Source organism: Sinocyclocheilus grahami, unplaced genomic scaffold (genome assembly GCF_001515645.1).
Source record: "Sinocyclocheilus grahami isolate Dianchi unplaced genomic scaffold, SAMN03320097.WGS_v1.1 scaffold60.1, whole genome shotgun sequence".
In the NCBI taxonomy this organism is placed as follows: Eukaryota; Metazoa; Chordata; class Actinopteri; order Cypriniformes; family Cyprinidae; genus Sinocyclocheilus; species Sinocyclocheilus grahami.
The window spans coordinates 1,390,813-1,418,037 of record NW_015505239.1 but is presented as its reverse complement, the minus strand read 5'-3'; the positions used below and the strand labels follow the sequence as shown (position 1 = coordinate 1,418,037).

Below are 27,225 nucleotides of genomic sequence, written 5' to 3'. Positions count from 1 at the left end.
AAGATTTGTTTTTAAAGCATATAATATATAGTTTGGATTTCTCAAGCTGGTTCTTAGTAATTTGTCTAAAAAAAATTCATTGGAATTAAAAGAGAAAACCAACATGTATTGTCTGTATTTTGTCAGAATTGAGCGTGAATGGTTTAGGTTTTTATAATCGAAAATACAACTTTCTAATGGCTTCATAAGGAAATACCACCTGCTGGGATGCAATAAGGAAGTGGCAAGCTTGACTAAGCATGACAGTAAACCACAATTAGGACTATAAATATGACTTTTGTATTATTTAACGTTAATAAGTCAATTTAATGCAATAATGGTTACATTTATACTTTGAACAGACACACAAGAAAAAGCAACTCACAGGCATCAATACAAGTGATTCATTGTATATTTGTCTAATAGTAGCTGAAATATTGAATTAAAGTTCTCGCATACAAAAACATAATCCCTTGTGTTAAAGCTATACACTTCAGACTCTGAATTCTCATGAGAACAAGCAGCTCGTCCTCATGTGTGGAGTTACAGTATAAAACCAGAAAAACGAGTTTTGAGACTCCAGCTAAGAGCACATGAGCCACTCCCCTGAAGATAAGCAATCAGTCATCTGTGTACAGAATGAGCTCACAACACATCATGTGGCTGGCTGGCTTTTTATGCTACACCTTTGATAAATAACCATAATTCATGTATTTATGTTCACACTTGAACTGGTTAGTAGAAAGTAAGTAACATTTAAAATACATTGAAAGAGTCCAAAAATATTTTGATTTGGTCTTGTGAAAAAAAAAAGAATTGTGACCTCTGACCTATAAATTCTAAGCCAGTGTCATTTTCATAAAAATATATTTTCAAAAATATGTAATAGCAAATAAATATACTATAAGACTATATTTCAATCCAAAATATACTGGGGGGGGTCATAGCAGAAAATAACATTTTTGCATAATTTTCTTATTTTTTTACATGAATAAAACGATCATTAATCAATCATGCATACAGTATATATTAAATATATTTAATTTTATTTAAAATATTAAACATTTTAAAATTAGTTTTTTGTACTCAGTTCATGCCTAATTGAATGATTTTCGTTATTGTATTGCAGTAATGTGACTTTTTTCCCCCCCAAAATTGAAATGTGAAGTTTTAATCATGAGAATGATTTCAAAATGCAAAACATTTGAACGTGTCAAACTAATTTTTTCCCTTTTGATTTTAGTGTGGTGTTTCTTTATGACATTCACCCTACAGCTCTTGAAGTGATTGCTTTCCCCTCACATTGCCCTCTGCTCTTGACTCTGAGAATGCGAGAGATACAGAGGCTTTGTTCTGATGAACTGTGGCCTGGGGCTGCTTCTGAAGTATGCTGGGATGTTTGTGCTGCAGCTGTGTCCTTCTGCCTAACCTCCCCTTGCTCTTGTAGCCACCAGCTGTACAAAGACATCAGCCAGGTCATCTGCAGCTGACTCCCAAACCCATGCAAACAATGGCCATCTATTAGTCCTTCATGAACACACACACACACACACACACCATCCTTCCAGTTGTCAAGTGGGTTTGTGGTTATACACCCTACTTAAGCTTCACAGTATATAGACACGCTATTATTGTAATATAATCATCTGTAAATATGTGATTTATTTACCTAATTTTTCCAAACACAATGTCAGTGCATAAATGGGATTGTACAATCCCACAATTGCTCACCTAAAATCACTTTACTCAAGACATTTTGTACTTCACAAACTTTTACCTTTAACAGTTACACTCTTCAGACTTTTTGCATCTTCTGTGTTGCCAAAACACACTCTATTATTCCAGTACCTCAGTGACTTAAGAGAGTGATTTCAAAGTATGCAACAATGGTCACCTTATGCACCTGAAGGTCATTAGACATGAGATCATGTTTAACCTTTAGAGATGGGGAGGGTAGTTTCTGAGTTCCATCATAATCCACTGGATAGGTGTTTTAGGAGGTTTGTTGTAATTGTCTGTTGAACTCTATCGTGGTGCAAAAAAAAAAAAAAAAGGTGTGTGTGTGCGTGCTTAACAATTTATAGTTATTCTCTTACATTTCAGATATTCCTCATTAGCTATTTGCTCAGCATTGTAGAATTCAAAGAGCTTAGATTTGCATCTGTAGTGAAGTTGCTGATTCAGCAGGTTCAGATCTGGAGGAGCGAAGCATGATTTACTGCAGGTAAGTTTGCAGATGTGAGCGGATCTGAAACACCCTGTAATCGACTGCATAGAATAAGAGAGAGGGACAGAATGTGGACCAGATTTGGGAATAAACTACCTTTAAAGTCATACTTCCTCATACATTTTAAAGACTCGTTTTTTGACGCAAGTCCACAAGTTCAGTCGTTCAGTGAGTTTGTAATGAGAGTCAGCTGTTGGCAACTGTTCTAAAGAATTGCTCAGTCACATGCATTGCTTGGTCCACTCAAGTTGATTTGTTCCTCTTTAAAAAGGTTTTACACAAAGAAGTGGATACTTTTGGAAGACATGTTTCAAGTCATGTATACTCACAGGAGATATCATAGCAAGATATCAGTCATATCAGCAGCCTAAGATTGATTTATTTTACATGGATCAGGTTGGGCCAACATGCTGAGATCAATTGACTGACTACTAGTTGCTTTATCTCTGTAAACTCAATGTTTTCAAACACTTTGATTGTGAAATAAATGAATCATGTCTGATTGTGAATATGGCATTTTTTAAGTGACTTCTGCATGATGCTGCTGCATTCAAGCTGCAAGCACAACATGAAACAATTGCTGAGTGCAATTAATTTGATTTCTAAATCAGTATTTGATTAAAATAAAACGCATGATGGTACCAAAATGTGACTTTATTAACACATTCTGCATAGAATTAAGATCATCCACCTTATTTTGAACGGAATAGCAATAGCGGGTGCTGCCATTTAGAAGCTGAATGTGTGAGGCTCCTGGTGTCATTCATGTCCAGTTATTTTACTTGTCAGTCCGTTATGCCACTGCATACTGAAAACATATTTGTTATTATATTATTCTACTTCATCATAATCATAAACACACTGGTTTGTAACACAAAAAGCAAAACTTACTTCCGCAAAACAAGGTTGATAGCTGCATCACAGGAAATTCAACTTGGGAGTTATTTTACCTAATAGGTGACAAGAGCAATAAACCATGTTCCCAGTTGCCACAGAATTCCAGTTATCGCACTGCAGAACATTTGACAATCTCTAAACCTGATGACATCTTGTCATGTTATATTATGAACTGTCTTAATATATGAATAAATGTATTTTGGGAGAGAAAAACACTATCACTTGAAATATGCACATATGACACATTTCCCTACAGGTCATAGAGAAATCTTTGGAAGACGTTTTGAATCGCATCCTCTTACGTTTGACCCGAGACGTAAACAAACATTATAAAACACTCTTATGTTCAATACAATTAGTTCATTCCATAATAATAATAGAAAAAACACTAAGAAAAATACTTTTTGTTTTGTCTATTAAAGATGTTGGAATAAACGGAGTAGTTTTCTGAAACTGTGCCAGATGAAAGCAGTTCCTTCTTGTATGGGAGAGAGGCTCAGTAAAAGTTCACTCCTTGAGTTTGCTCTCTAGAAAGTCTTGAATTTTATTGAGGTTCTCTTCTTGTTGACCCAGTGCTTCAAGTATGATTCCCATGGGCGATTTCTTGAGTCCGGCACTCTCCATCTTATTCTCCAGTTTGTTTTTCATGTTCCGTAGGCGAAGCGATGCATGTGCAAAGATCACTGAAACGCAAAATGACAAAGCACTTTAAGCTTGCAGATGCTTCACGTTGCATGTTAAACGACATAATATCTGGATTTAATAAACTGCTGCTTTGCATTTGTTTTCCTGCAAGCCACAAAGAGTGGTACTGTATTCCATCTAAAAGATTTCCATCTTATGAAAACAATGTTTTTTTTCTCTCTCCTTTCATTTTTAGATTTATGATAATGATGACAATTTTCTTAAGAAACTTACAGAGAAGAGGCAGCTTGATTCCAAGCAGGAGCACCAGAACTCCACCGAAGAGTGACACGAGGAAGTAGCTCACAACCATCACCAAGAACACAAACAGAGTAGGGTTCTCCTCCTTGAATGTTTTGATGATCGCCTTGTTCTCCCCTGCCCATACAGAGCCAATGAAGACCGAAGCGACCACTGCTGCACCCGTGAACATGCTCACAGGGTTCAAGAACCTGCGGACAGAGAATTAGATGGTGATAGGATGTTACTGAAGACAAAATCATAGTGATTATACTACATTTGTGTCTGAAACATATTTTCAATTTATACTTCAATCAATGTCTACTTAGCAGTGTACTCCTTTAAATACTCCCTTAAACTCACTTGAATTTGTTTTAGATCACAACATAGATTTATGAGAATGCAAGCATATGTCAATAGTGACACCTAATGGTTATAAAGTGTAAACACAAAAATATTTTTGAACAAAGGAGACATTTTCCATGTTGGTTCCCTGTTGAAAAAAACAGCATATGCTGGTTAGGTATGTTTTGACGCTGGAATGCTGGTTTAAGATGGTCCTTTGCTGGTTTATGCTGGTCCTTTTGCTGGTCCGTGCTGGTCTGTGTTGGTCTTTTTGCTGGTCTGTGCTGGTCCTTTTGCTGGTCCCTGACCAGCATAAACCTTTTGCTGGTTTGTGCTGGTCCTTTTGCTGGTCCTTGTGCTGGTCCTTTTGCTGGTTTATGCTGGTCCTTTTGCTGGTCCGTGCTGGTCTGTGTTGGTCTTTTTGCTGGTCTGTGCTGGTCCTTTTGCTGGTCCATGACCAGCATAAACCAGCAAAGGACCAGCGTCAAAACATACCTAACCAGCATAGTTTTTTCAACAGGGTTATTATAAAAATGAATAATATTGACAGTTAAATAATAAATCTTGACGTGAAAATAGACATGCGGTTTATGACTGTGATTACACGACTAAATACTGCTCTCGTGCCCTTTGCTCATGCCCAGTGTCATGTGATTACACCCTTAAATATTGTTCAGTCTTAGCAACTAGGTGCTGGTCCTTTTGCTGGTCCATGACCAGCATAAACCAGCAAAGGACCAGCTTAAACCAGCATCCCAGCGTCAAAACATACCTAACCAGCATAGTTTTTTCAACAGGGTTATTATAAAAATGAATAATATTGACAGTTAAATAATAAATCTTGACGTGAAAATAGACATGCGGTTTATGACTGTGATTACACGACTAAATACTGCTCTCGTGCCCTTTGCTCATGCCCAGTGTCATGTGATTACACCCTTAAATATTGTTCAGTCTTAGCAACTAGCTATAATATTAGGGCAAAACCATAATCGCCCAGACATTAGACTGGCCTTCGTCTTACAAACACAGCTGCCCACATACCAACACAACTATGTGTGCCCAGATCAACTAGGCGAACTATCCTCCAACTATATTTAGCTAAGAATTACCTCATGTTCTAAATTGTACAGGACAAAAACTAAGCATTAGAGCGGCTTATTTTCTTCAGTGCAACATGAAATTCTCTTACAAAAAGTGCAGTGCTGATACCAAGTTACAATGATGATGTCAAATGATAATATAAGGTACTGAAATTTGCTGGGACGCATCCAAAAAAAATAAAAAATACAGTATCATAGTACCGTGCTTAAAAACATTTACGTGAATTAGAACTTTATTTACAGTGCATTTAAAGCGTGTTTTATTTGAACAGATATTACTTCTCGCGATACTTTCTGGCATTAGAACGGCTTATTTTCTTCAGTGCAACATGAAATTCTCTTACAAAAAGTGCAGTGCTGATACCAAGTTACAATGATGATGTCAAATGATAATATAAGGTACTGAAATTTGCTGGGACGCATCCAAAAAAAATAAAAAAAATAAAAAATACAGTATCATAGTACCGTGCTTAAAAACATTTACGTGAATTAGAACTTTATTTACAGTGCATTTAAAGCGGTTGTAATGTAAAGCTGACTTTACAGCGTGTTTTATTTGAACAGATATTACTTCTCGCGATACTTTCTGTAATGCGATGTTGGTGTTGACGTGCCCACAACAAATTAGAAATACTATCTGAATATTCTGTTTACAGTTAAATCCCATATTGTGCATGCATGTTCACCAAGAAGACAGAGACTGGACTTACCCTACAATCAGGAATACAATGATTGCCAACACCAGATAGTTTGTTTGATAGTACAGCAGGTTGCTGACCACTCTGTTGTTCCATTTCGCCAGATCTCGCGTGTCTGGTTTGGCGAAGCGCTCTGAGCCTGGGTAGAAATCATCCCAGCTTCTCAAAGGAGCGATCTCCACTTTAGCCATTAAATCAAACTAACCGGATCCCAGCAGCTGCTCGCTGCATAATATGCAACAGTCTATTACGTCCTCACTCTCGCGATGCGCTTTGGCTTTAAATGGGTGGTACCTTTAAATGTAGACAACCCATCAAGTTTGAATATTAAGGACTTGATGCAATCAGAGAGATAATGTTTTTTATTACTCACATATTCCTTACGGCTGGTTTACTGCCTGATTGAATTAACCGGTAACTTACAATTCATAAACGAATCATTCTTTTCAGTCGGATCTTTTAAATGAAACATTTGAACGCTTTCACATTCTAAAGTAATTGAACCGATAACCTAATGACCCTTAGGATTTGATTGATGAGGACAAAAGCGAATTGCTTTAATAGCTGACATTTTTACACATAAAACATAATAAACATATCACAGTTTTATCAGCACGAATACGAAACAAATTCAGTTTTAATGAACAGCATTAAAGCCCAATTTAATTTACAGCCAAGAAATGCAAATAAATGTTAGGATTTCTAAATCCAGCATGCTGGGTGGGAGCCTGAGAGAGCCAATAAGCAATTTTCATTGGTTATTAAAGTCATTACGTAGCTATCCCGGAAGCCACGCCCCTTTTGTGTGAATGTGATGGCTGCGCACAGCCCGAGTGAAACTACCGATGTGCTGAAATAGCATCTATTTTTTAATGCGATGTTGGTGTTGACGTGCCCACAACAAATTAGAAATACTATCTGAATATTCTGTTTACAGTTAAATCCCATATTGTGCATGCATGTTCACCAAGAAGACAGAGACTGGACTTACCCTACAATCAGGAATACAATGATTGCCAACACCAGATAGTTTGTTTGATAGTACAGCAGGTTGCTGACCACTCTGTTGTTCCATTTCGCCAGATCTCGCGTGTCTGGTTTGGCGAAGCGCTCTGAGCCTGGGTAGAAATCATCCCAGCTTCTCAAAGGAGCGATCTCCACTTTAGCCATTAAATCAAACTAACCGGATCCCAGCAGCTGCTCGCTGCATAATATGCAACAGTCTATTACGTCCTCACTCTCGCGATGCGCTTTGGCTTTAAATGGGTGGTACCTTTAAATGTAGACAACCCATCAAGTTTGAATATTAAGGACTTGATGCAATCAGAGAGATAATGTTTTTTATTACTCACATATTCCTTACGGCTGGTTTACTGCCTGATTGAATTAACCGGTAACTTACAATTCATAAACGAATCATTCTTTTCAGTCGGATCTTTTAAATGAAACATTTGAACGCTTTCACATTCTAAAGTAATTGAACCGATAACCTAATGACCCTTAGGATTTGATTGATGAGGACAAAAGCGAATTGCTTTAATAGCTGATATTTTTACACATAAAACATAATAAACATATCACAGTTTTATCAGCACGAATACGAAACAAATTCAGTTTTAATGAACAGCATTAAAGCCCAATTTAATTTACAGCCAAGAAATGCAAATAAATTTCTAAATCCAGCATGCTGGGTGGGAGCCTGAGAGAGCCAATAAGCAGTTTTCATTGGTTATTAAAGTCATTACGTAGCTATCCCGGAAGCCACGCCCCTTTTTTATGAATGTGATGGCTGCGCACAGCCCGAGTGAAACTACCGATGTGCTGAAATAGCATCTATTTTTTTTCCTGAGGTGAATAAATATCTTATTTTTTCCTCACATTTGATACATTTGTTGTTCGTTTTAGTAACTCCAATTATGACCTCACAGTGTCATCTTTGGTAATATCATGTAACGTTAATGTGCTCATTACCTTAGCCTCGAAGAGTCACCTCAAGTCATTAGCTATTTTCTAACCTAACCATTCATATATATTTAAGATTCGGCATTATTTATATGACATGTGAAATTTACAGACACTGACTTTTTATTGTCTTTAAAAAGTTCACCGATGTGGGCTAAATTATTTCTGCGCCCCTCGTTTATCAACCGAGTTCATCATCTCACGTGGAGTCCCAGATCATTAGTCACCATACATATATATAAACACACACACACACACACACCTAATTATATAAGGGTGAATAAGTTATCCTTTAAATTTTACAATATTATTTTTACAAAAACTTTTTTTTTTTCAGTGAATATTATGAAGTATAGCCACTGTATAGCCTATAAATGGCCTATGTGGTTTATCTTAATTTTTTTCTGTCTGATTGCTCTGTAGATTTTATGGGCGGGTGGCAACTGAGCCTGGGCAACATGAACCTGAGACTCTGGAGGCAATAAGAGAGAATGCCAGAGGATTGGCAGGAATCTCAGGTGAGAGGATCTGGGTGGAGCTGAAGAAGATGCTGGTTGGAGACCATGCTGATCACCTGCTGGATCTTGTCTATGAGTTGGGCCTTGCCCAGTACACAGGTGAGAAACAAAACATAGTGATACAAATATTTGTAAGGAACTGTGACTGAAAATCTAAACATACAATGGACAATTACCTGTCAATAATTTTTTTCCCCATCCAAATGTATTATTAAAAATGCATTTAAAAATGCATACATATATATATAAACACACACACACACCTAATTATATAAGGGTGAATAAGTTATCCTTTAAATTTTACAATATTATTTTTACAATAACTTTTTTTTTTTTTTCAGTGAATATTATGAAGTATAGCCACTGTATAGCCTATAAATGGCCTATGTGGTTTATCTTAATTTTTTTCTGTCTGATTGCTCTGTAGATTTTATGGGCGGGTGGCAACTGAGCCTGGGCAACATGAACCCGAGACTCTGGAGGCAATAAGAGAGAATGCCAGAGGATTGGCAGGAATCTCAGGTGAGAGGATCTGGGTGGAGCTGAAGAAGATGCTGGTTGGAGACCATGCTGATCACCTGCTGGATCTTGTCTATGAGTTGGGCCTTGCCCAGTACACAGGTGAGAAACAAAACATAGTGATACAAATATTTGTAAGGAACTGTGACTGAAAATCTAAACATACAATGGACAATTACCTGTCAATAATTTTTTTCCCCATCCAAATGTATTATTAAAAATGCATTTAAAAATGCAATTCATATGGGCAGTTTTCTATGATGAACATGCTTTACATTTCTGAATTAAAGTGAACATTGATATTTTTTGTGGGGCATAAAAATGGTAATGTAACTTTCTGGAGACGTAAAAAGGAAAAAAAAAAGGGGGGGGGGGGTTTATACGGTTCAACTGAGCCTGGGCAACATGAACCCGAGACTCTGGAGGCAATAAGAGAGAATGCCAGAGGATTGGCAGGAATCTCAGGTGAGAGGATCTGGGTGGAGCTGAAGAAGATGCTGGTTGGAGACCATGCTGATCACCTGCTGGATCTTGTCTATGAGTTGGGCCTTGCCCAGTACACAGGTGAGAAACAAAACATAGTGATACAAATATTTGTAAGGAACTGTGGCTGAAAATCTAAACATACAATGGACAATTACCTGTCAATAATTTTTTCCCCATCCAAATGTATTATTAAAAATGCATTTAAAAATGCAATTCATATGGGCAGTTTTCTATGATGAACATGCTTTACATTTCTGAAATAAAAGGAACATTGATATTTTTTGGGCATAAAAATGGTAATGTAACTTTCTGGAGACGTAAAAAGGAAAAAAAAAGGGGGGGGGGATTGCACAGTTTTTTTTCACAATACAGTTTTGTTTTATGAATGTAATGTTTATATATAAGAATATTTTTTTTTTATATTATAAATGTTCAGACTTGCTGTGTATTTTCCTACAGGTCTTCCAGCAGATGGCAATGTTGAGGAGATGAAGCAGATCTGGCAGAAGGCTCATGACTGCTCTCCTAAACCCATGACTATCCTGACTGCTCTGTTCCGAAGCCAGGATGATGTGGAGAAACTGGATCTGCGACTGAAACTATCCAGAGAGGAGAAAAACTTAAGCCTCTTCCTGGTCAAATACAGACGAGATCTCGTAAAGGAACAGGACGAACATGACAGCATGAAACCATACACAGATTTCATCATTGATGTATGTGCATTTCCTTCTGCTCCAATATAGTTCAAAAATGTCATTACATCAGTTGTATTTAAAATTAAGTAAATGTACAACATTTTAATTTAAATTGATTGAATTTCATATATAAAACATCAGGAAGACTCACTTTATCCCCATAATCATTCAAACTGTCATTCCAGTGTTATTTTAGTTTTATTTATGTACTGTTTATTAATATTTTGAATTAGCTTTTATTTTTGCATTTTTTTCAACAGTTTTTTTATTTATTTAAATATGAGTCATTTTATGTATTTTTCTCATTAAATGTTTTTACAAATATTTTTATTTAGCTTTAACTTATTTTTATTTAAAATGTAGTACTTAAAGTACTTTTTAGAACTTCTGAACTTTATTTTAGTAAGCTGCAAATGTAAATGTTTCTATATATTTAATACTATATTCTCTATATATTGTATTTTTTATTTATTAATTAACAATAACAACACAGAATTGTTTTATTTAAATATAATTTTCTTTTTTGTCTTTTTTTCCATTGAAGTCCAGAGAGCCGGACTCCCAGAGTAAAGTCCTGGAGCTGCTGAAATATCAGGGAGAAAAGAAACTCTTAGATGAGCTGAGCAGGTGGTCCATCCCGCGCTTCCCAGTGAGTGGGCATGACTTACGCAAACTGGGTTTTACCTCGGGTAAAGAGATTGGCACCATCCTTCAGGAGCTAAGGGACATGTGGAAGAAGAGCCACTATCAGATGAGCAAAGAGGAACTCCTGGCCACCCTCAGCACATCCTGATGCCAGATAAGCAAACATACTAGTGTCAAAAGTGCTTATTGCATGCATGTACAATAATACATTATGAGTCTGTGTATAGAAGGTGCACCTCCATAGTGTCAGTGGGTAGTGTGAGAAGGAACCATCAGGGCAATGGTATAAATCATTTGGACCTATGCCTTTGCAGATACAGTGCAACCAAAGGTTTAGGTATATCTGTGGTTGCTATCTTGGGATTTTGTCTTGGCTATGGTTTATTGAGATGGTTTTCAGGGTGCAGAAAATGTCTTGGAGCATCAAAGTGCACATTTTCAGATTTAGAATGCTTAACATATGGTCGTTGAACCATGGGCATCATAAACACTCTCTAAAAAGTTTTCTTTTATTAATTATTCATGAATTTCCCTATCTTTTTTTTTTAAATAAATGGGGATTTAGTTTGACATAATATCATATTCATTAATTAATATAATGGTTTTGAACAAGGATGCATCTAAATTAAATGACGCAATGATGCAAAGTTCATTTTGTTTATTTGATGTGGGATTTTGCCCTTTCAGAAGAGTGGTGTAATTATTATAGTGAAGGGAGTAATTTAGCTCTCTTTAAGAGAAGACATCTTGACGCTGTAGCCATGGTTTCATTATGAGGAAAATGATGTTGCTTTTGTCAACAGTTCATAGTTATTAGAAGCCAGGTTATGCAACCATCTCTCCAGGTGTTTACTTTGAAATAAAGTAACCCACATCACGTCGTACAGTGTTGTGCTGTCTTGCTTTAAAGTCCATGTATGTTCAGAGATTACATAAGGATTATTTTTGATATGTTTGTGAATTACTTAATATGATAAGCGTTTCACATTGATATGTTAGGGGTAAGTTGTGTCATAATTTTTTGCATTGATTGTTTTTATACAGTCCCACAGCTTTTTAAGAGTAATTCAATGTCAAAGGGTCAAATTTAAAGGGATAGTTCACCCAAAAATTAAAATTCTTGTCATTATTTACTCACCCTTATGTTATTTTAAAGGGGTCATATGATGCTTTTTAAAGATCATTATTTTGTGTATTTAGTGTAACAGAATATGTTGACATGCTTTAATGTTCAAAAAACACATTATTTTTCAAATACTGTACATTATTGCAGGTTCTCTATGCCCCGCTTCTCTCAAACGCTTCGTTTTCAACAAAGTCCCTCCTTCCGACAAGCGCAGTCTGCTCTGATTGGCCAGCTGACCCAGTGCATTGTGATTGGCCGAACACCGCAAGCACTCGTCAGAAATGTAACGCCCCTTACCATAATCGCAAGCTTCATCTTTCAAAATAAATGTAAAGACAGAGCCCGAAAGGGGAACAGAGTCTTGTGACAGACACAGCGATGAATATGTGTTTGCAGCACACAAGCCACGGTTAAGACGGCTGACTCCACTGTGATGTGTCTCGCTCGCTCTCTCTCGCTCGCGCGCACACACACACACACACAGCTCTCTCTCTTGCTCGCGCACGCACACACACACACACACCGCTCTCTCTCTCTCACGCGCATTTGAACAGTCAATAGCAAATACTTAAACTAATAACAAAACAGTAGCTGATTCAGAAGCGCCAGATTGTCATAGCAAAGGCAGAATTACCTCCTCTCCTAGGTTCACGAAACGGTCGTCCATAAAATGCATTGCTGTTCTGTTGTAAGTAATCTTAAAGATTCCTAAATGCATCTACTTTCGGAAGGCCAAATAAAGTGCTTTTGCTTTCGCCTAGAAACACACAGAGTCTCTCTGACATGGCTGCTTCAACACTAACTGCGGTTACTGAAACCACACCTTCTTTCTTTGCATGCACATTTGGGTGGCATTATGCAAATATTTCCACATAGTGAGGTAGATATGTGGGGGCGTGTTAGAATGAGCTGTTTTAGGTAGGCGTGGTTGACTTAACTTTTATCAAGAATATCTCTTTGGATTTGAGACTTTAGTCTTTGCAACTTTACAGATCTTCTTTATGCACCAAGAGCTTGTAACACTCCAAAGAGAAAGGAAAACTTGAAATCGCATCATATGACCCCTTTAAACCTGTATGACTTATTTCTTTTGTGGAACGAAAAAGATATTTTAAAAAATGTTTCCATGTTTGTGAATTTTTTCTTTCTCTTCTGTCTATAGAATTAAAGTTTGGTTCAATGTTGTAGATTTTATATATACAACTTTTGGTTGAACTATCCAAATAATATAAAAGTATTGGATGGCCTGAGGGTGAGTAAATTATTAATACATTTTCATTATCGGGTGAACTATTCCTTTAATATGACTCCCAAATCATCATTGGTGAATGCACCTGATTGGTTTTAGCCACATAAATAATTCAATGGAGATATCCTATGTTGGCTACATTATAAATACATTTCTATCTGGAATGTCCAGAGTAAATATTTATTAAGCAAAATTGCCAAAGGGTGAATGTCTTTGTATAAAACATATAATCCATCTTCTGAGCATGTGGGTTTCTGAATGCCATATTGTGTTCACGAGTAGGCCTATTTGTGAATGAAAGACCCTCCCACATCCACCAGAGCAACATATAAAACCTACACGCTAAAGATGCGCAGACGCGTGACTACTGACAGTCTCGTGCGCACTGGGTCAGTGAAACGGCACCTACTAAACCTGAACTAGTTTAAAACTCTCGAGATATGAAGAAAATGCCTGTCCTTACGTTAAACTTGAGCGATGCAACTTTGGAGATGGAAGCCACCGGAGATGAACCCCGGGACCAGCGTTTAGCTCAAATCGAAATCGCGCTGCTGAGCGTCATCTTTCTTTGCGCATCATTTCTGAACTTTGGTCTGCTTCTAGTTTTGTGGAAGAAAAGACAGCAGATGTCCAGGATGCGCGTGTTTGTGAGCCACCTCTGCTTGGCGGACCTGGTGGTCGCCTTTTTCCAGGTGTGTCCACAGCTGATGTGGGACATAACCGACCGCTTCATCGGTCCTGACCTCGTATGTCGTCTGGTCAAGTATCTGCAGATCGTCGGCATGTTCGCCTCCACTTACATGATAGTTGTGATGACTGTTGACCGTTATCAGGCGATCTGTAACCCCATGGTGACTTTTCAGAGGCGACGCGCGCGTTGGAACCTGCCAGTGTGCGTCGCGTGGCTCGCGTCGTTCGTCTTCAGTGTCCCGCAGCTGTTTATTTTCTCCAGGGTTCAGATCGGCCCGGGTGTCTACGACTGCTGGGCACAGTTCATTCAGCCGTGGGGACCTAAAGCGTACGTGACGTGGACGACGCTGGTGATATTTCTGGTGCCCATCGTAACCGTGACGGTGTGCCAGGTGCGCATCTGCCGCGCGCTCCAGATCAACCTGTACCTGAAGACCCAGCAGCAGCACCATCATTCCTCCAGGACCAGCAACGTGGCGTCGGTGTCCAAGTCTCGAATTAAGACCGTGAAGATGACGGTGGTGATCGTGCTCGCCTACACCGTGTGCTGGGCTCCGTTCTTCACCGTTCAGCTGTGGTCTGTGTGGGACGCGGACGCTCCGACCGAGAGTAAGAGAACGTCTTCTAACAAACACTTTTGGGTGTTAATGCATTGCATTGTGCCATCTTAATCTAAATGTAAAAAGATGTGCTGTTGAGATATGCCTTTGCAAATATAATAGGGCTGATACAAGGTGACACAAGTTAAGTAATATTTCTGTTTAATATCGTCTCCTATAGGCTACTGACAAACATAACAAAATATAAAATAGTGGTTAAAGAAAGTTATTAAAAAGTGGAGACTTCTGAAAATTTCACATCCTGAATAAGGTCGTCAGATATTGCTTTATTTAAAGATTTATAGAGCTACATAATTGTAATCAGGGGGATTGTGATGTGACCTTGGAATGTTTATTCAACTGTAAAAAAAAGCAAACAATTAATTAAAAAATACAATTAAACCAAATGTGAATGGAAATTACACCATATTATAAAACGCTTAATACAAACTATTTAAGCATACACACACACACACATTTGTATATGATGTCACCTCTGTAACTCATTTCTGATTGGTTAAGCTAATGGCAGATGTTCCAATTTATGTTCCAACACTCCCCACTCTCCCCTACATGTTACCTGGAGCTATGCTCAATCAATATGAAATGTTTTGGGATATTTATTAAGAATGTGTGTCTAACCAGTGTGTGTGTATATATATATATATATTTATATTTCAGCTGCAACCTTCACCATCATCATGTTGCTGGCGAGCCTGAACAGTGTTGCCAATCCATGTATCTACCTGCTTTTCACTGTGAAGTTCCCCAAACTGTTGGGAGCTCTCCTGTGCATGAAGCATACAGACTTGAAGGGGTCGCTGCCTGAGGAGGCTACAATGGTCAGCTCTCTGTATCTGAGCATTAAAAGCCACTCTGACATAGAGTGAAAATGAAACAACACTAACAAACATGTTCAAATGCCATGAACGTGTACCATGTTAGTATTCTTTGAAGTACGAATGAGTACATGTAAATAGTACATGCATATGATTCAGTACTACTGTATATATCACAGTACCATGATATTACCATCTGATACATCACTGTACCGGTGCTATCACAGTACTTCTATGTAAAGAAAATCCCTGGCATCTCATTGTGAAGTGTATCAAACAGCTTTGGAGGTTTATGATTCTTTTTTTTTTTTTTACACTGAATTAATGTTAAACTCCAACTTTATCTCCCGCCGATCCTCCATTCCTTTCATTTGCCCCTAAAAATAATTTTTTTTCCAGAACTGGTAACAGTCACTTAGTGATTTTTATTATTTCTATTATTTAACTGTATAGAGCAAGCAGGAAAATAAATTGCTCACAGTGTGTGGTGTCCTAATCACCATCACAGTGGTGTACAAAATACAGTGTCTTTAAATATTGAGAAACACATCTGACTACTTGTGTGGTGGATATTGTTATGAAAATGCCTGTACATGTTCACTGTTCTGTGTGTCAATAAAGTGCTTTAACATTTGGCATCGGAATCAGTTTATGTTTGAAAGGTATGTTTTTAATGTAATTTGTGGCTTTGAGACTTGTGAGCTTCAGGTGAAAGATAAGACTAGCAACAAAAGTAAGCCATGTGTGGAGAGAAGCAAAGGCATAACTAACAGCATAAAAGAGCATGACAGTATTTCTTCAGCTGCTAAGACTACGTGACTACGTGTGGTCTGACCCCTTTAATTAAAGCTATAACCCACCCCCAGAGGATGAAAAATCATCGATTCTCACAATACAGGGGAGGGACATGTGTAGCAACCACCAATACATTACATACAAATTGGTCAGAAAGTCAGGAATCGGTCAAACGTTTGGGGTCAGAAAGATTTGTTTTGAGAGAAATGTTTTTCAAGAAGGCTCAGCATTTGTTCAATCAGAAATACAATAAAAAAAGAGAAAAAAGCAATACCTGATTTCAGTATATTATTATTATAATTTATTCAGTGTCACATGATCATTCAGAAATCATTCTAATATAATGATTTGTAGATCAAGAAACATTTATTATTATTATCAATGTTGAAAACAGTGAAAGAAGTTCTGCTGCTTACCCCCCAGGATTGTTTAAAGGGGTCATATGATGCTATTTTAAAGATCATTATTTTGTGTATTTGGTGTAACAGAATATGTTGACATGCTTCAATGTTCAAAAAACACATTATTTTTCAAATACTGTACATTATTGTAGGTCCTCTATGCCCCGCCTCTCTCAAACGCGTCATTTTCAACAAAGCCCCCTCCTTTGACAAGCGCAGTCTGCTCTGATTGGCCAGCTGAACCAGTGCATTGTGATTGGCCGAACTCCACTAGCACGCGTCGGAAATGTAATGCCCCTTACCATAATCGCAGCTTCAGCTTTCAAAATAAATATCAAGACAGTTAATAATGTCATTAGTTTTACCATCAGTTCAAGCCCAAAAGGGCAACAGAGTCCCGTGACAGACACAGTGATGATGCAGTTCACAAGCCGCGGTCAAGACAGCTGACGTGCTATGATTTCTGACAGGCAGTTCACTCTCCTGTGATGTGACCCTGTTCCCCTCACACACACACACGACGCGTTACTAATAGAAAGTTCAAAAGAACTGAATTTATTTTAAATAGATGTTGTTGTTTTTTGTAACAGTATAAAAGACTTTGCAGTCAATTTTTTTATTAGTTTAATGTGTCCTTGCTGAATAGAAGTATTAATGCAGGACAGTTGCCCTCCTGGAACAGGTATGGACACCTGGTGCCTAATAGGTAACAGGAAAGTAATGAAAAACAAAAAATCAACAGACATTTTTGTAATGAATTGAATTTGTTGCTTAACACCTGAATCAATGAGGCTCCTAATCTCTAGCTGTGGGATGTTGCCAGATATCGACAAGCAGAAGCTCACATCTCCATGCCATTCGGCTGTGTCTGTCCAATTTGGACGTGATTCCCAGAAGAAGGATCTTTGACGGTCATCTGTCATGCCAGTCTGTTGAAATGTTCTCTGCAGTCGGGACACAGTTGAGCGGCTTAGAGCACAGTGTGGTGACGTGCCTGACTGCATGCTAATTTCCCTCTCCTTTGCACAGCCACTTTCATTTTCGTTTACTTTAGAACAATATTGGACTGGTTTGAATCAGCTTTGACTTTGATTATATACTGTGGAGTTCTGAGAGTGCTTTTGAGAACATACTGAGTGGTTGAATGTCAGCAGCGTGACAAACAGTGCATTCATTACTCATTGAAGGTGGTTGATCTATTGAAGTGGTACGCTGGTAAGAATCATGTGATTTTTCTGGCATCCGGTATTTAAGTTCTTGATATTGGTACATGTAAACCAGGACATACTTCACAATCACGACTGATTTGTTGCCTTTGTAATGCTACATTTTCAGTAATGTCTACATCAAACGAGCCAAGCATAAAAAAGCATTCTAGTAGGCAGCCTAATGACAGATATGCTCCTGACCTACATATCAATATTACAAAGTATGCTTTTAACGCAGCTTGCCACTAGGTCATGTGATTAGGAGATTAGAAATGAAATGATGTTTGTATGGGGATCTGACAAGTAGAGGTATACATCAGTTGGGTTGTAATCATTCCTGCCAATGTAACTCTGTGATGGCTTAGACGGAAACCTTAATAGATATGGTGGCACAGTGATTCATCTATTCACTCAGAATATGCATATATACACCTTTGCCACCACCTTTCTCCTCAGCAGAAGGCTTATTTTTTATTATACACAGGGAAGTAAACAATGTTCAGTTGTTTGTACCTGACATGACCCTTGAAAACATTTTTGTTATATATTTTGTATATATTTGATGAAATCCGAGAGCTCTCTGAAGTTTCTGGGTCTAGGAACATTTCAGTTGCGTTGCTGGCAGGGTCAGAGAGCTCTCGGATTTCATCAAAAATATCTTAATTTGTGTTCTGAAGATGAACGAAGGTCTTACGGATTTGGAACGACATGAATGTGAGTAATTAATGACAGAATTTAAATTTTTCGGTGAATTATCCCTTTAAGGCATTTTAACTTTAAAGGGGTCATATGATGCGATTTCAAGTTTTCCTTTCTCTTTGGAGTGTTACAAGCTGATTGTGCATAGATAAGATCCCTGAAGTTGCAAAGACTAAAGTCTCAAAACCAAAGAGATATTCTTTATCAAAGTTAAGACTCTGCCACGCCCCCCTAAAACGGCTCGTTCTAACACGCCCCCACATATCTACCTCACTATGTGGAAATATTTGCATAATGCCGCCCAAATGTACATGCAAAGCAAGAAGGCGTGGTTTCAGTAACCGCAGTTAGTGTTGAAGCAGCCATGTCGGGAGACGCTGTGTGTTTCTAGGCGAAAGCAAAAGCACTTTATTTGGCCTTCCAGAAGTAGATGCATTTAGGAATCTTTAAGATTACTTACAACAGAACAGCAATGCATTTTATGGACGACCGTTTCGTGAACCTAGGAGAGGAGGTAATTCTGACGGTAATTCTTTTGGGCTCTGTCTTTACATTTATTTTGAAAGATGAAGCTCGCGATTATGCTAAGTGGTGTTAAATTTCCGACGAGTGCTTGTGGTGTTCGGCCAATCACAATGCACTGGGTCAGCTGGCCAATCAGAGCAGACTGCGCTTGTTGGAAGGAGGGACTTTGTTGAAAACGAAGCGTTTGAGAGAGGCGGGGCATAGAGGACCTACAATAATGTACAGTATTTGAAAAATAATGTGTTTTTTTTTTTACATTAAAGCATGTCAACATATTCTGTTACACCAAATACACAAAATAATGATCTTTAAAAAAGCATCATATGACCCCTTTAAACCAAAGCTTCTGGCCAAAATAATTCATAATGGTGCTTCCTCCACTGAAAATGTCCATCCCCTGTTGTCCTTTCTCATCCAAATCCACCGACATTTATTTGGAACTGTTTTGGACTGTTTGCGTTTTTTAACGGTGCTTCGAATATTTCTCTCCTGATTCAGACTCATACTTTAATATATCATATTTTAGCCAGAAGAAAATGGTTTGGAACGTATCACTTCACAAAATGTTAATTGATGGACTGAAGTCATGTGGATTATTGTGATGTTTTTGTCAGCTGTTTAAACTCTCATTCTGATGGCACCCATTCACGGCAGAAGATCCATTGAGAGTAAGTGATTTAATGCTAAATTTCTCCAAATCTGTTCCGATTAAGAAACAAACTAATTTTGTATGGCTTGGCAGTGAGTACATATTCAGCAAATTTTCATTTTTGGGTGCACTATTCTTTTAAGATTTTTTAACCTTTATAACAGGTTAATATGCAAATAAGGCATTATCCAATTAATATGTACTCATTTGCATACATTTCCTGCCCAGAGATCTGAAAATTTGATAAAGCCTGTTTCAAAATTAGTTTCATTTTGTTGACTTATAAAGGTTTTTACAGAGGGGACTTCTTTTTTATCACAGAAAATAAATACATTTTCACCATGTTTTTAGGGAAAAAAAGTGTTCATTAAAAAAACCTTTAAATGTTTTATTTTCACCAGTCTAAATGTGTATATATTTTGCTACCACAAAATTATGCTACAGTTGGAACATGCATGGAAACTCAGTTGTTGTGAGTCTGTATTTTGGATTTTTTTATGGAAACAGGTCTGTGATCTATAAGTGTTGAATGGAAAGAAGCACATGGCAAGAAATGGCAAGCTCAGAGGGAAGAGATGGTCACATGTATCACTGCTGTAACATGGTGATATGAGAGACTATCAAAAATTGCACTTTGATATATACGCCTCCAAATGATCAGTGTGCAACATGAAACGACATGGTTTTTGATCTTTAGTCAGTGTGTGATAGTAAACACTTGATCTTGTTCAGGACAGGGGTTTAAAAATAAGTAAATAAATAGATCCAAACCAGCAGCGTTATTTTAGTTTCACTGAGATGCTGTTAGTTATATTTTGTATTAATATTTTAAATGAGATTTATTTTTAGATTTTTCATTTTCTTTTTAGTTTTAGTTGAAGTTTTAATAATTTTGTAATAATGTTGTTTTTAGCTATTTAAATTGTCTATAGTTTTATTCATTTTTATTTCAGGTTTAGTTATTTTAGTAAGGTTATTGCTTTGGAACAATATTTACATATATACAAATAAATTTCCATTGAATTGAAATAGTGTTTTTTTTATATATATATATATATAATTGGCTTATATATGGCTTCAGTACAGCAACTGACTCCAGACTCCCAATAGACAAGCTCTTACAGGCTACAAAACCGGGAATCGATTCATTATCCAGCATGAGGCTGGATGTGTTTGTGTTGCGACACAACTGCGATTTCTGTGTCTGCTGGGCTTTCAGACCGGCTATACAATGAAAATGCGAGACACTGTTTTCAGAGGTTTGTTCAATAAACCACGTTTTTCTAAATATTTCCTCCAATATTGTTGGTTAATAGTAGGCGACATTTTCATGTATGTCGAATTATCATACACAGTTGTTCCTGAGTTTGTCTTGTTTTCTTATTTTTACTGGAAAACAAAACAATTAAGACTGATTCAAGAGTGTGGAAGGCTTCACAGAGATTATCAGTGTAAACACACACATTTGTTCAGACTTTCAAATCTTCTTTTATCAATGCCACATCAACATAACACAACATATGAGTGCTTTTAGCCTTTTTTGGGCTCTTTTCACTAATCAGAGAAGAGTGGAAAGCTTTGGTATATTAAACGTGAATATTGGAGTTAAAAAAAGGCTGTTTCTGAATTTGTTTGAAATGTGTATCTATTTTCCAGTGCTTTTGCAGTCCATTTAGCAATAACAATTAGCACAACATTTAGGAAAGTGTTTAAAAGGTATACTGTCCAACAGAAGTTGATCCTTGAATGTTGCTTTGAAATGTTTTTGACAATGTTTTGGTCGGAATGCAACTGTTGATGCTTTTAACTAATTAAATGAAAATGAAATAATTACACTGTCTCCTCTGATAAAATAAATACCATGTCACGTTACAAATACACACATTGTTTAGACAGGCATTTTCAAATCATATTCCCTTGTGGTTTTTCAGCGTGATCTCATGATAATTCGTCTGTATTTTACGTAAAATGTGGTTCTACAAAACGTACATTTACGTACGTTTTTACAGGCACTAAAACGTACAATACTGACGTATTTTCAGCATTTAAACGTACAAAACGGACATATTGACGACACCTAAAAATGAATCTTTATGCGGCATTTATTTTATTATTATTGTTTTTAGTTGTCATATCAATGACCTTCTGTTTTCAATTGCATTATTATAATAACAAATAACTGAATTTAGAATGAATTTAGATCCAGATGCAATATTTTATCCAGATGCCTGTTGTATTTAAAGAGATAGTTCACCAAAAAAAGAAAATAGAATCACTCCATTGCATGCTGGAGCCACAAAACAGATGCTGGTAACTAATAAAATTGTTCATTTTATTTAAATATTATTATTTATATGTATTAATGTTGGTACTCATACCATAATGTTTAATTAATAAGTTGACATATAATGTAAACACTGATCCATAAATGCAGTTTTATTCAAAATACTAAAATCAATGGCTTTTTTTCAAGCTCCTGTTCACTTTGAGTTAAAGTGTGGTAGTGCAGATGGACCTCAAAATGGCTTTTGTTCAGAAGAAAATGATAACAATCACTCTCTATTCCGACAGACAGTAGGAGCAGAAACTGGCTTCTCTGATGTTTCTTACGTGAACAGTCAAACACTTTGCAACTGCAGTTCAAACAGTGTGAGATCAATTCGAGAGATCATCTGTGCGAAGATTTGGTACATGTGTACTCTCAAATATATACTTAACTGCATCCAAGGCTGTTTATATGACGTATAAGCATTGTGATTCTCAGAAAAAGCCCATGACACCAATGAGCCACACGTGTTCTGTATGAAGGTGCCACTGCTAGACAATGCATCCAATCCATCTAATCAAGATTTTGAGGGTCTCACACTTTATGTCTCTACTACCTGCTATCCTTAACCTAAAAGAGATTCTCTGCACTCAAATGTAAGAGATTTATTCCTGTGACACAGAAAATTCTCTTCAATATACTTCAATATTTGGTAATAAAATGACAGCTACTACTAATGATAATCGTGATGATGCACACGGTTGAGGGAGACAGGAAAAATAAAACCCACTCAACTTAATCAATGCACAAATGATCAAATGAAACTACATTTCTTCTTAATTTTAAAATATTCTTCAGTGTACAAAGCATCTGTGTTAGAGGTTATGTAACACATAATCAGAACAATGTCTCAGAACATGTAAAATTGAGCTGCGAAACAGAGCAGATCCAAGGTAATCAACTCTAACAATGCAGTAATGTGTGCCTCACTTTTTCTTCTCTTTTCAAACTCAAAATATCATGGCAACATGATGCAGGTTTCTGACCTCTTCCAATTTTTGACCAAAGTACCTCAGACAAGCATCTTTGTACTGTTCAGGGGCCCATTTCAGAAAGGAGGTTAAGTGAAAACTTAACTTAACTTCCGAACCCGGGAAAGCAGGGTAATTCAAGCCCATATCTGAAAGAGAGGTAACTTATACTCAGAGTCAGTTACCGTTGTAACTTATATAAGTCTGTGAACCTAACCTGGCAGGTTTTCTTCAGTAAACCCAGAGTTTCTTTCGGTCTCCTCCTCCATGTTAAAGCGTAAGCCATGTTTAAATACCTCATTCATTCACGCTGCAAAATTGCTTTTCTGAGAATTTTTGTCTTATTTCAAGTACAAATATCTAAAAATTCTTAAAGGGGTGGTTCACTGTTTTTTTTTCTAGGCTTGATTGTGTTTATGGGGTGCAGTCTAACGTGTTAATGCTTCGTTTAAAAAAAAAAAAACGCATTATTTTTCACATAATTTACCTTTATTCCACACTGCTTTGTCCATTCTCTGAGAAACGGGCTGATCTTTTCCTGTTTTTATGAAGCCCCGCCCTCAGAAATAGGTGATGAGCTCTGATTGGTTAGCTAGCCCAGTGTGCTTTGATTGGCTAAACCGCTTCTAGTGCACTTCTAAACGTCCCACCCCTCACCTCAGCAGCATGTTGCTCCGGTTGTATATTGTAAACAACGGCGTCGTTAATATTTAGATAATATTAACGACAAATTGATAATATTTATAGAATTATCAATTCAAGCCCAATTGAGAAGCAGAGGATATTATTGAAGAGGATCGTGCAGAACCTGTGCAAGCACAGCTTTTAATGGTAGGCCTATGTTTTTTGTTTGTTGTTGTCTCATACTTTTAGATATGCTGTTATTTGTAAATGCTACTGCTCATGGTACATGTTAAAGCGTAAGCCATGTTTAAATGCCTCATTCATTCACGCTGCAAAATTGCTTTTCTGAGAATTTTTGTCTTATTTCAAGTACAAATATCTAAAAATTCTTAAAGGGGTGGTTCACTGTTTTTTTTTTCTAGGCTTGATTGTGTTTATGGGGTGCAGTCTAACGTGTTAATGCTTCGTTTAAAAAAAAAAAAACGCATTATTTTTCACATAATTTACCTTTATTCCACACTGCTTTGTCCATTCTCTGAGAAACGGGCTGATCTTTTCCTGTTTTTATGAAGCCCCGCCCTCAGAAATAGGTGATGAGCTCTGATTGGTTAGCTAGCCCAGTGTGCTTTGATTGGCTAAACTGCTTCTAGTGCACTTCTAAACGTCCCACCCCTCACCTCAGCAGCATGTTGCTCCGGTTGTATATTGTAAACAACGGCGTCGTTAATATTTAGATAATATTAACGACAAATTGATAATATTTATAGAATTATCAATTCAAGCCCAATTGAGAAGCAGAGGATATTATTGAAGAGGATCGTGCAGAACCTGTGCAAGCACAGCTTTTAATGGTAGGCCTATGTTTTTTGTTTGTTGTTGTCTCATACTTTTAGATATGCTGTTATTTGTAAATGCTACTGCTTATGGTAGCTTTTAATATACGGTTTTATCTTGATTAAAGCTTTAATACAGTACGGCAACTGCATGCGCAACCATGTTTAAAGCTTCTCATAGCTATGTGCAAATAAGTGTATAATTGGAACAGTTCATTGTTGGAGCTGAATGAGAGAGAGAGAGAGAGAGAGAGAGAGAGAGAGATGCAGAGCATGTGCAGAGCAGGGCGACACGAGGAACAGTATTAAGAACCGCTGCTTTAGAACATTGATTTTGAAACTTGTGAATCCATTAGAATCGTTAGAAGACAGAATCGCTATTCATATATATGAATAGATTTTTACGTGCACCTCTAGTTTTCTCTTCCTCTTCTCTAAAGCAGCGCAGCATGGCCTCGCCCCCTTTGCTGCCTTTTCCCGAGGGCTGGGTTTATCCGGGTTTGTGATGTCACGAACCTGGGAAGTAACTTGTTGTAGTCCCTACCAGCCGTTTTTGTAGGCATTAAACTGCCAGAATTTTAAAAGATGATATCTCTGTTTGCTTTGAACGTTCAACTTCGTAACTTTGCAGATATTGTTTATGCTCAAACAGCAACATTACACACTAACTAACGTTAAAAAAATCGCAATGAACCACCCCTTTAAGTTAAGATGCATTTTCTATAGATGAAAAAATGGTCTAAGATTAGTCTTGTTTCCTGGGGGATTTTTCTTTTAAGTACATTTTACGTGTAGTAAGGGGCGTGTCTACTCATGATGGGGATGAGAGAGCGATCAGTGAACATGATGGACATTAGCCGAGCAAGTGCCGACAGAAAGATAGAGATGGCGGATAAAAAACAAAAGAGGAAAACGTCTGCGGAACAAAAGAAGGCTTATGATAAGGCAAGAAGTAGGACCCATGTCAATTTCGGATCAGCTTTCCAGCGCTGGAGAGAACTCAAGGAGCGGGAAGGCCTGCGATCGATGCCGAGGTTGCTTTTTTTCTTCTCGATAGGTGAGTAACATTGGTTTTGCTTTGTTTCATAGAACTAATATATTCTGGCTTTTGACTGAATATGCTCGTGTGTAATGCTCGCTTGTTTGTTCATCTGCAATCGTATTGTCATTCCCTTCAGCTATGATAATGACTCATTCATTTCCACACCCTATAAGCCTGGAGTGTCTAAACCTCCTCCACTGTCTGTTTCAAGCTTCAGCTCCCAAAGTGTGTCTGAAAAGTAAGATAATATGTTTAATACAGTAGATAATAATACAGCAGATTCCGCCATAATCGTTGCCTGGGTTGCTTATGTTTGTGTGGGGCGGAGCTATCAAAATAGAGGCAAGACCCTTTTGGGGTAGGGGTGTGTTTGTTTTAGTGATTTAAAATATCAACATTGGCTACCAGAAATCACTTACCCCACATTTAATGTCAAATGTTTGTAAAGTCATGTAGCCTACACCCATGAACCTTAAATGCTTAAAGCTTTACCTTGAGTTAATTGTTTTTGTACTTTTTTTTTTTGCCATGGGATACAAAATTAATATTAGTTCAATAATTTACAGTTTTCACCTCTGATATTATAACAGTTATTAAGAAGTAAAGTTACGCATTGACTCGGAAATACCTGGACGTCTTTTTGGCGGGAGCTGTTGCCATGGCGAATCGTATGACTTCTCATAGTCGTGGTGGTGCACACGCTAAACGCAGAGTCAACATACTCGGAGTGGATTGAACTTCGCATCTGAGTTTCTGAGTTTCTCTGAGTTTCGCATCTCAGGGTAAGTCAACTCAGAGTTCAAGTTTAAACTCAGAGTGAGTTGAACCTCCTTATTGAAACGGGCCCCAGGGGTGTATTTCAGAAAGCAGGTTATGTGACATACCCGGGTATGTTTGAGGATAAGAGAGCGGATAACCTCAGCTTTCGGTTCCAAAATCGGAGATTACTTTCAGGGTACGTAAGTAACCATAGTAACTTGCTCTCTGAACATAACCTGCTCCGGAGCAGGTTATGTTCCAGGGTTTGTTCACTTCAGAGCCATCAGCTCGCGCGTGACCTACTGACGAGCCTTCAGTGGGCGTGACAGATAGCGCACAACATGATCAGTGTTGCCAACTAATTTTCAGGGGAAGTTGCTAAAGGAAGGTTGATTTGTTGCTAAAAGTTGCTAAATGATGTTGTGATGACATTGCGTGATGACGTCATTACGTAATCACGATGCAAAATTGTGTCAAATCTCAGCAAAAACATATATATATATATATTATATATGTTAATTTAGATTTGTTCGTAGCAATATAAATGCATAATATAATATTAAAATATAAATAACTATTTTTAAATCCATTGAATTATCGAAAACGTACACATTTTTGAACGATTACAATTTAAGTGATATACTTTAAAGCAGTTTATTAGTAGTTAGTTAGTATGCTGCACTCTAAGAAAAGTAAAAAAATAATGCACAATCTACTGCGTTAATATGAAGGAATTTTCTGGATTTATTTTTCCACAGGTTTTTGTACCTGCATTTTTAATTACGCATTGTATTTTGTGTTTTCGGGTTACAACTGATAACGGATAATGTCCTGGAAAGTTAGTAGCACCTTTTCCATTATATTTTTCTTACAGTGTACTAACTCATCAACA

The 27,225-nt window shown here is 37.3% G+C and overlaps 3 protein-coding genes across 5 annotated transcripts; 2 read left to right on the top strand and 1 right to left on the bottom strand.

Annotated features, from left to right (window-relative positions):
* Nucleotides 1-2,855: 2,855 nt before the first annotated feature.
* LOC107584514 (PRA1 family protein 3-like) lies at nucleotides 2,856-7,571 on the bottom strand. 3 transcript variants are annotated; one of them, XR_001609151.1, is made up of 5 exons: nucleotides 6,547-6,592; nucleotides 6,186-6,467; nucleotides 4,022-4,239; nucleotides 3,098-3,786; nucleotides 2,857-3,014 (listed from the first exon to the last, which is right to left on the bottom strand). XR_001609151.1 is itself a non-coding variant. In XM_016271148.1 (4 exons), exons 2-4 carry the CDS (start codon nucleotides 7,341-7,343, stop codon nucleotides 3,611-3,613), a joined length of 573 nt encoding a protein of 190 aa, XP_016126634.1. In that variant the 5' UTR covers nucleotides 7,344-7,446; nucleotides 7,526-7,571; the 3' UTR covers nucleotides 2,856-3,610. The 3 variants fall into 3 exon arrangements, 2 of the variants coding, with proteins under 2 accessions (XP_016126634.1, XP_016126633.1); XM_016271148.1 differs by lacking the exons at nucleotides 6,186-6,467; nucleotides 6,547-6,592 and adding exons at nucleotides 7,165-7,446; nucleotides 7,526-7,571 and having other exon boundaries at nucleotides 2,856-3,786; XM_016271147.1 differs by having other exon boundaries at nucleotides 2,857-3,786.
* Nucleotides 7,572-8,480: 909 nt separating this feature from the next.
* LOC107584501 (CCA tRNA nucleotidyltransferase 1, mitochondrial-like) lies at nucleotides 8,481-12,047 on the top strand. The gene is made up of 4 exons (XM_016271134.1): nucleotides 8,481-8,485; nucleotides 8,559-8,752; nucleotides 10,118-10,371; nucleotides 10,898-12,047. Exons 1-4 carry the CDS (start codon nucleotides 8,481-8,483, stop codon nucleotides 11,144-11,146), a joined length of 702 nt encoding a protein of 233 aa, XP_016126620.1. The 3' UTR covers nucleotides 11,147-12,047.
* A 1,342-nt stretch (nucleotides 12,048-13,389) lies between these two features.
* Nucleotides 13,390-16,486, top strand: LOC107584469 (oxytocin receptor-like). Its single transcript, XM_016271104.1, has 2 exons — nucleotides 13,390-14,672; nucleotides 15,344-16,486. The coding sequence occupies exons 1-2, from the start codon at nucleotides 13,814-13,816 to the stop codon at nucleotides 15,550-15,552; spliced, it is 1,068 nt and encodes a 355-aa protein (XP_016126590.1). The 5' UTR covers nucleotides 13,390-13,813; the 3' UTR covers nucleotides 15,553-16,486.
* The last annotated feature ends 10,739 nt before the right edge of the window (nucleotides 16,487-27,225 follow it).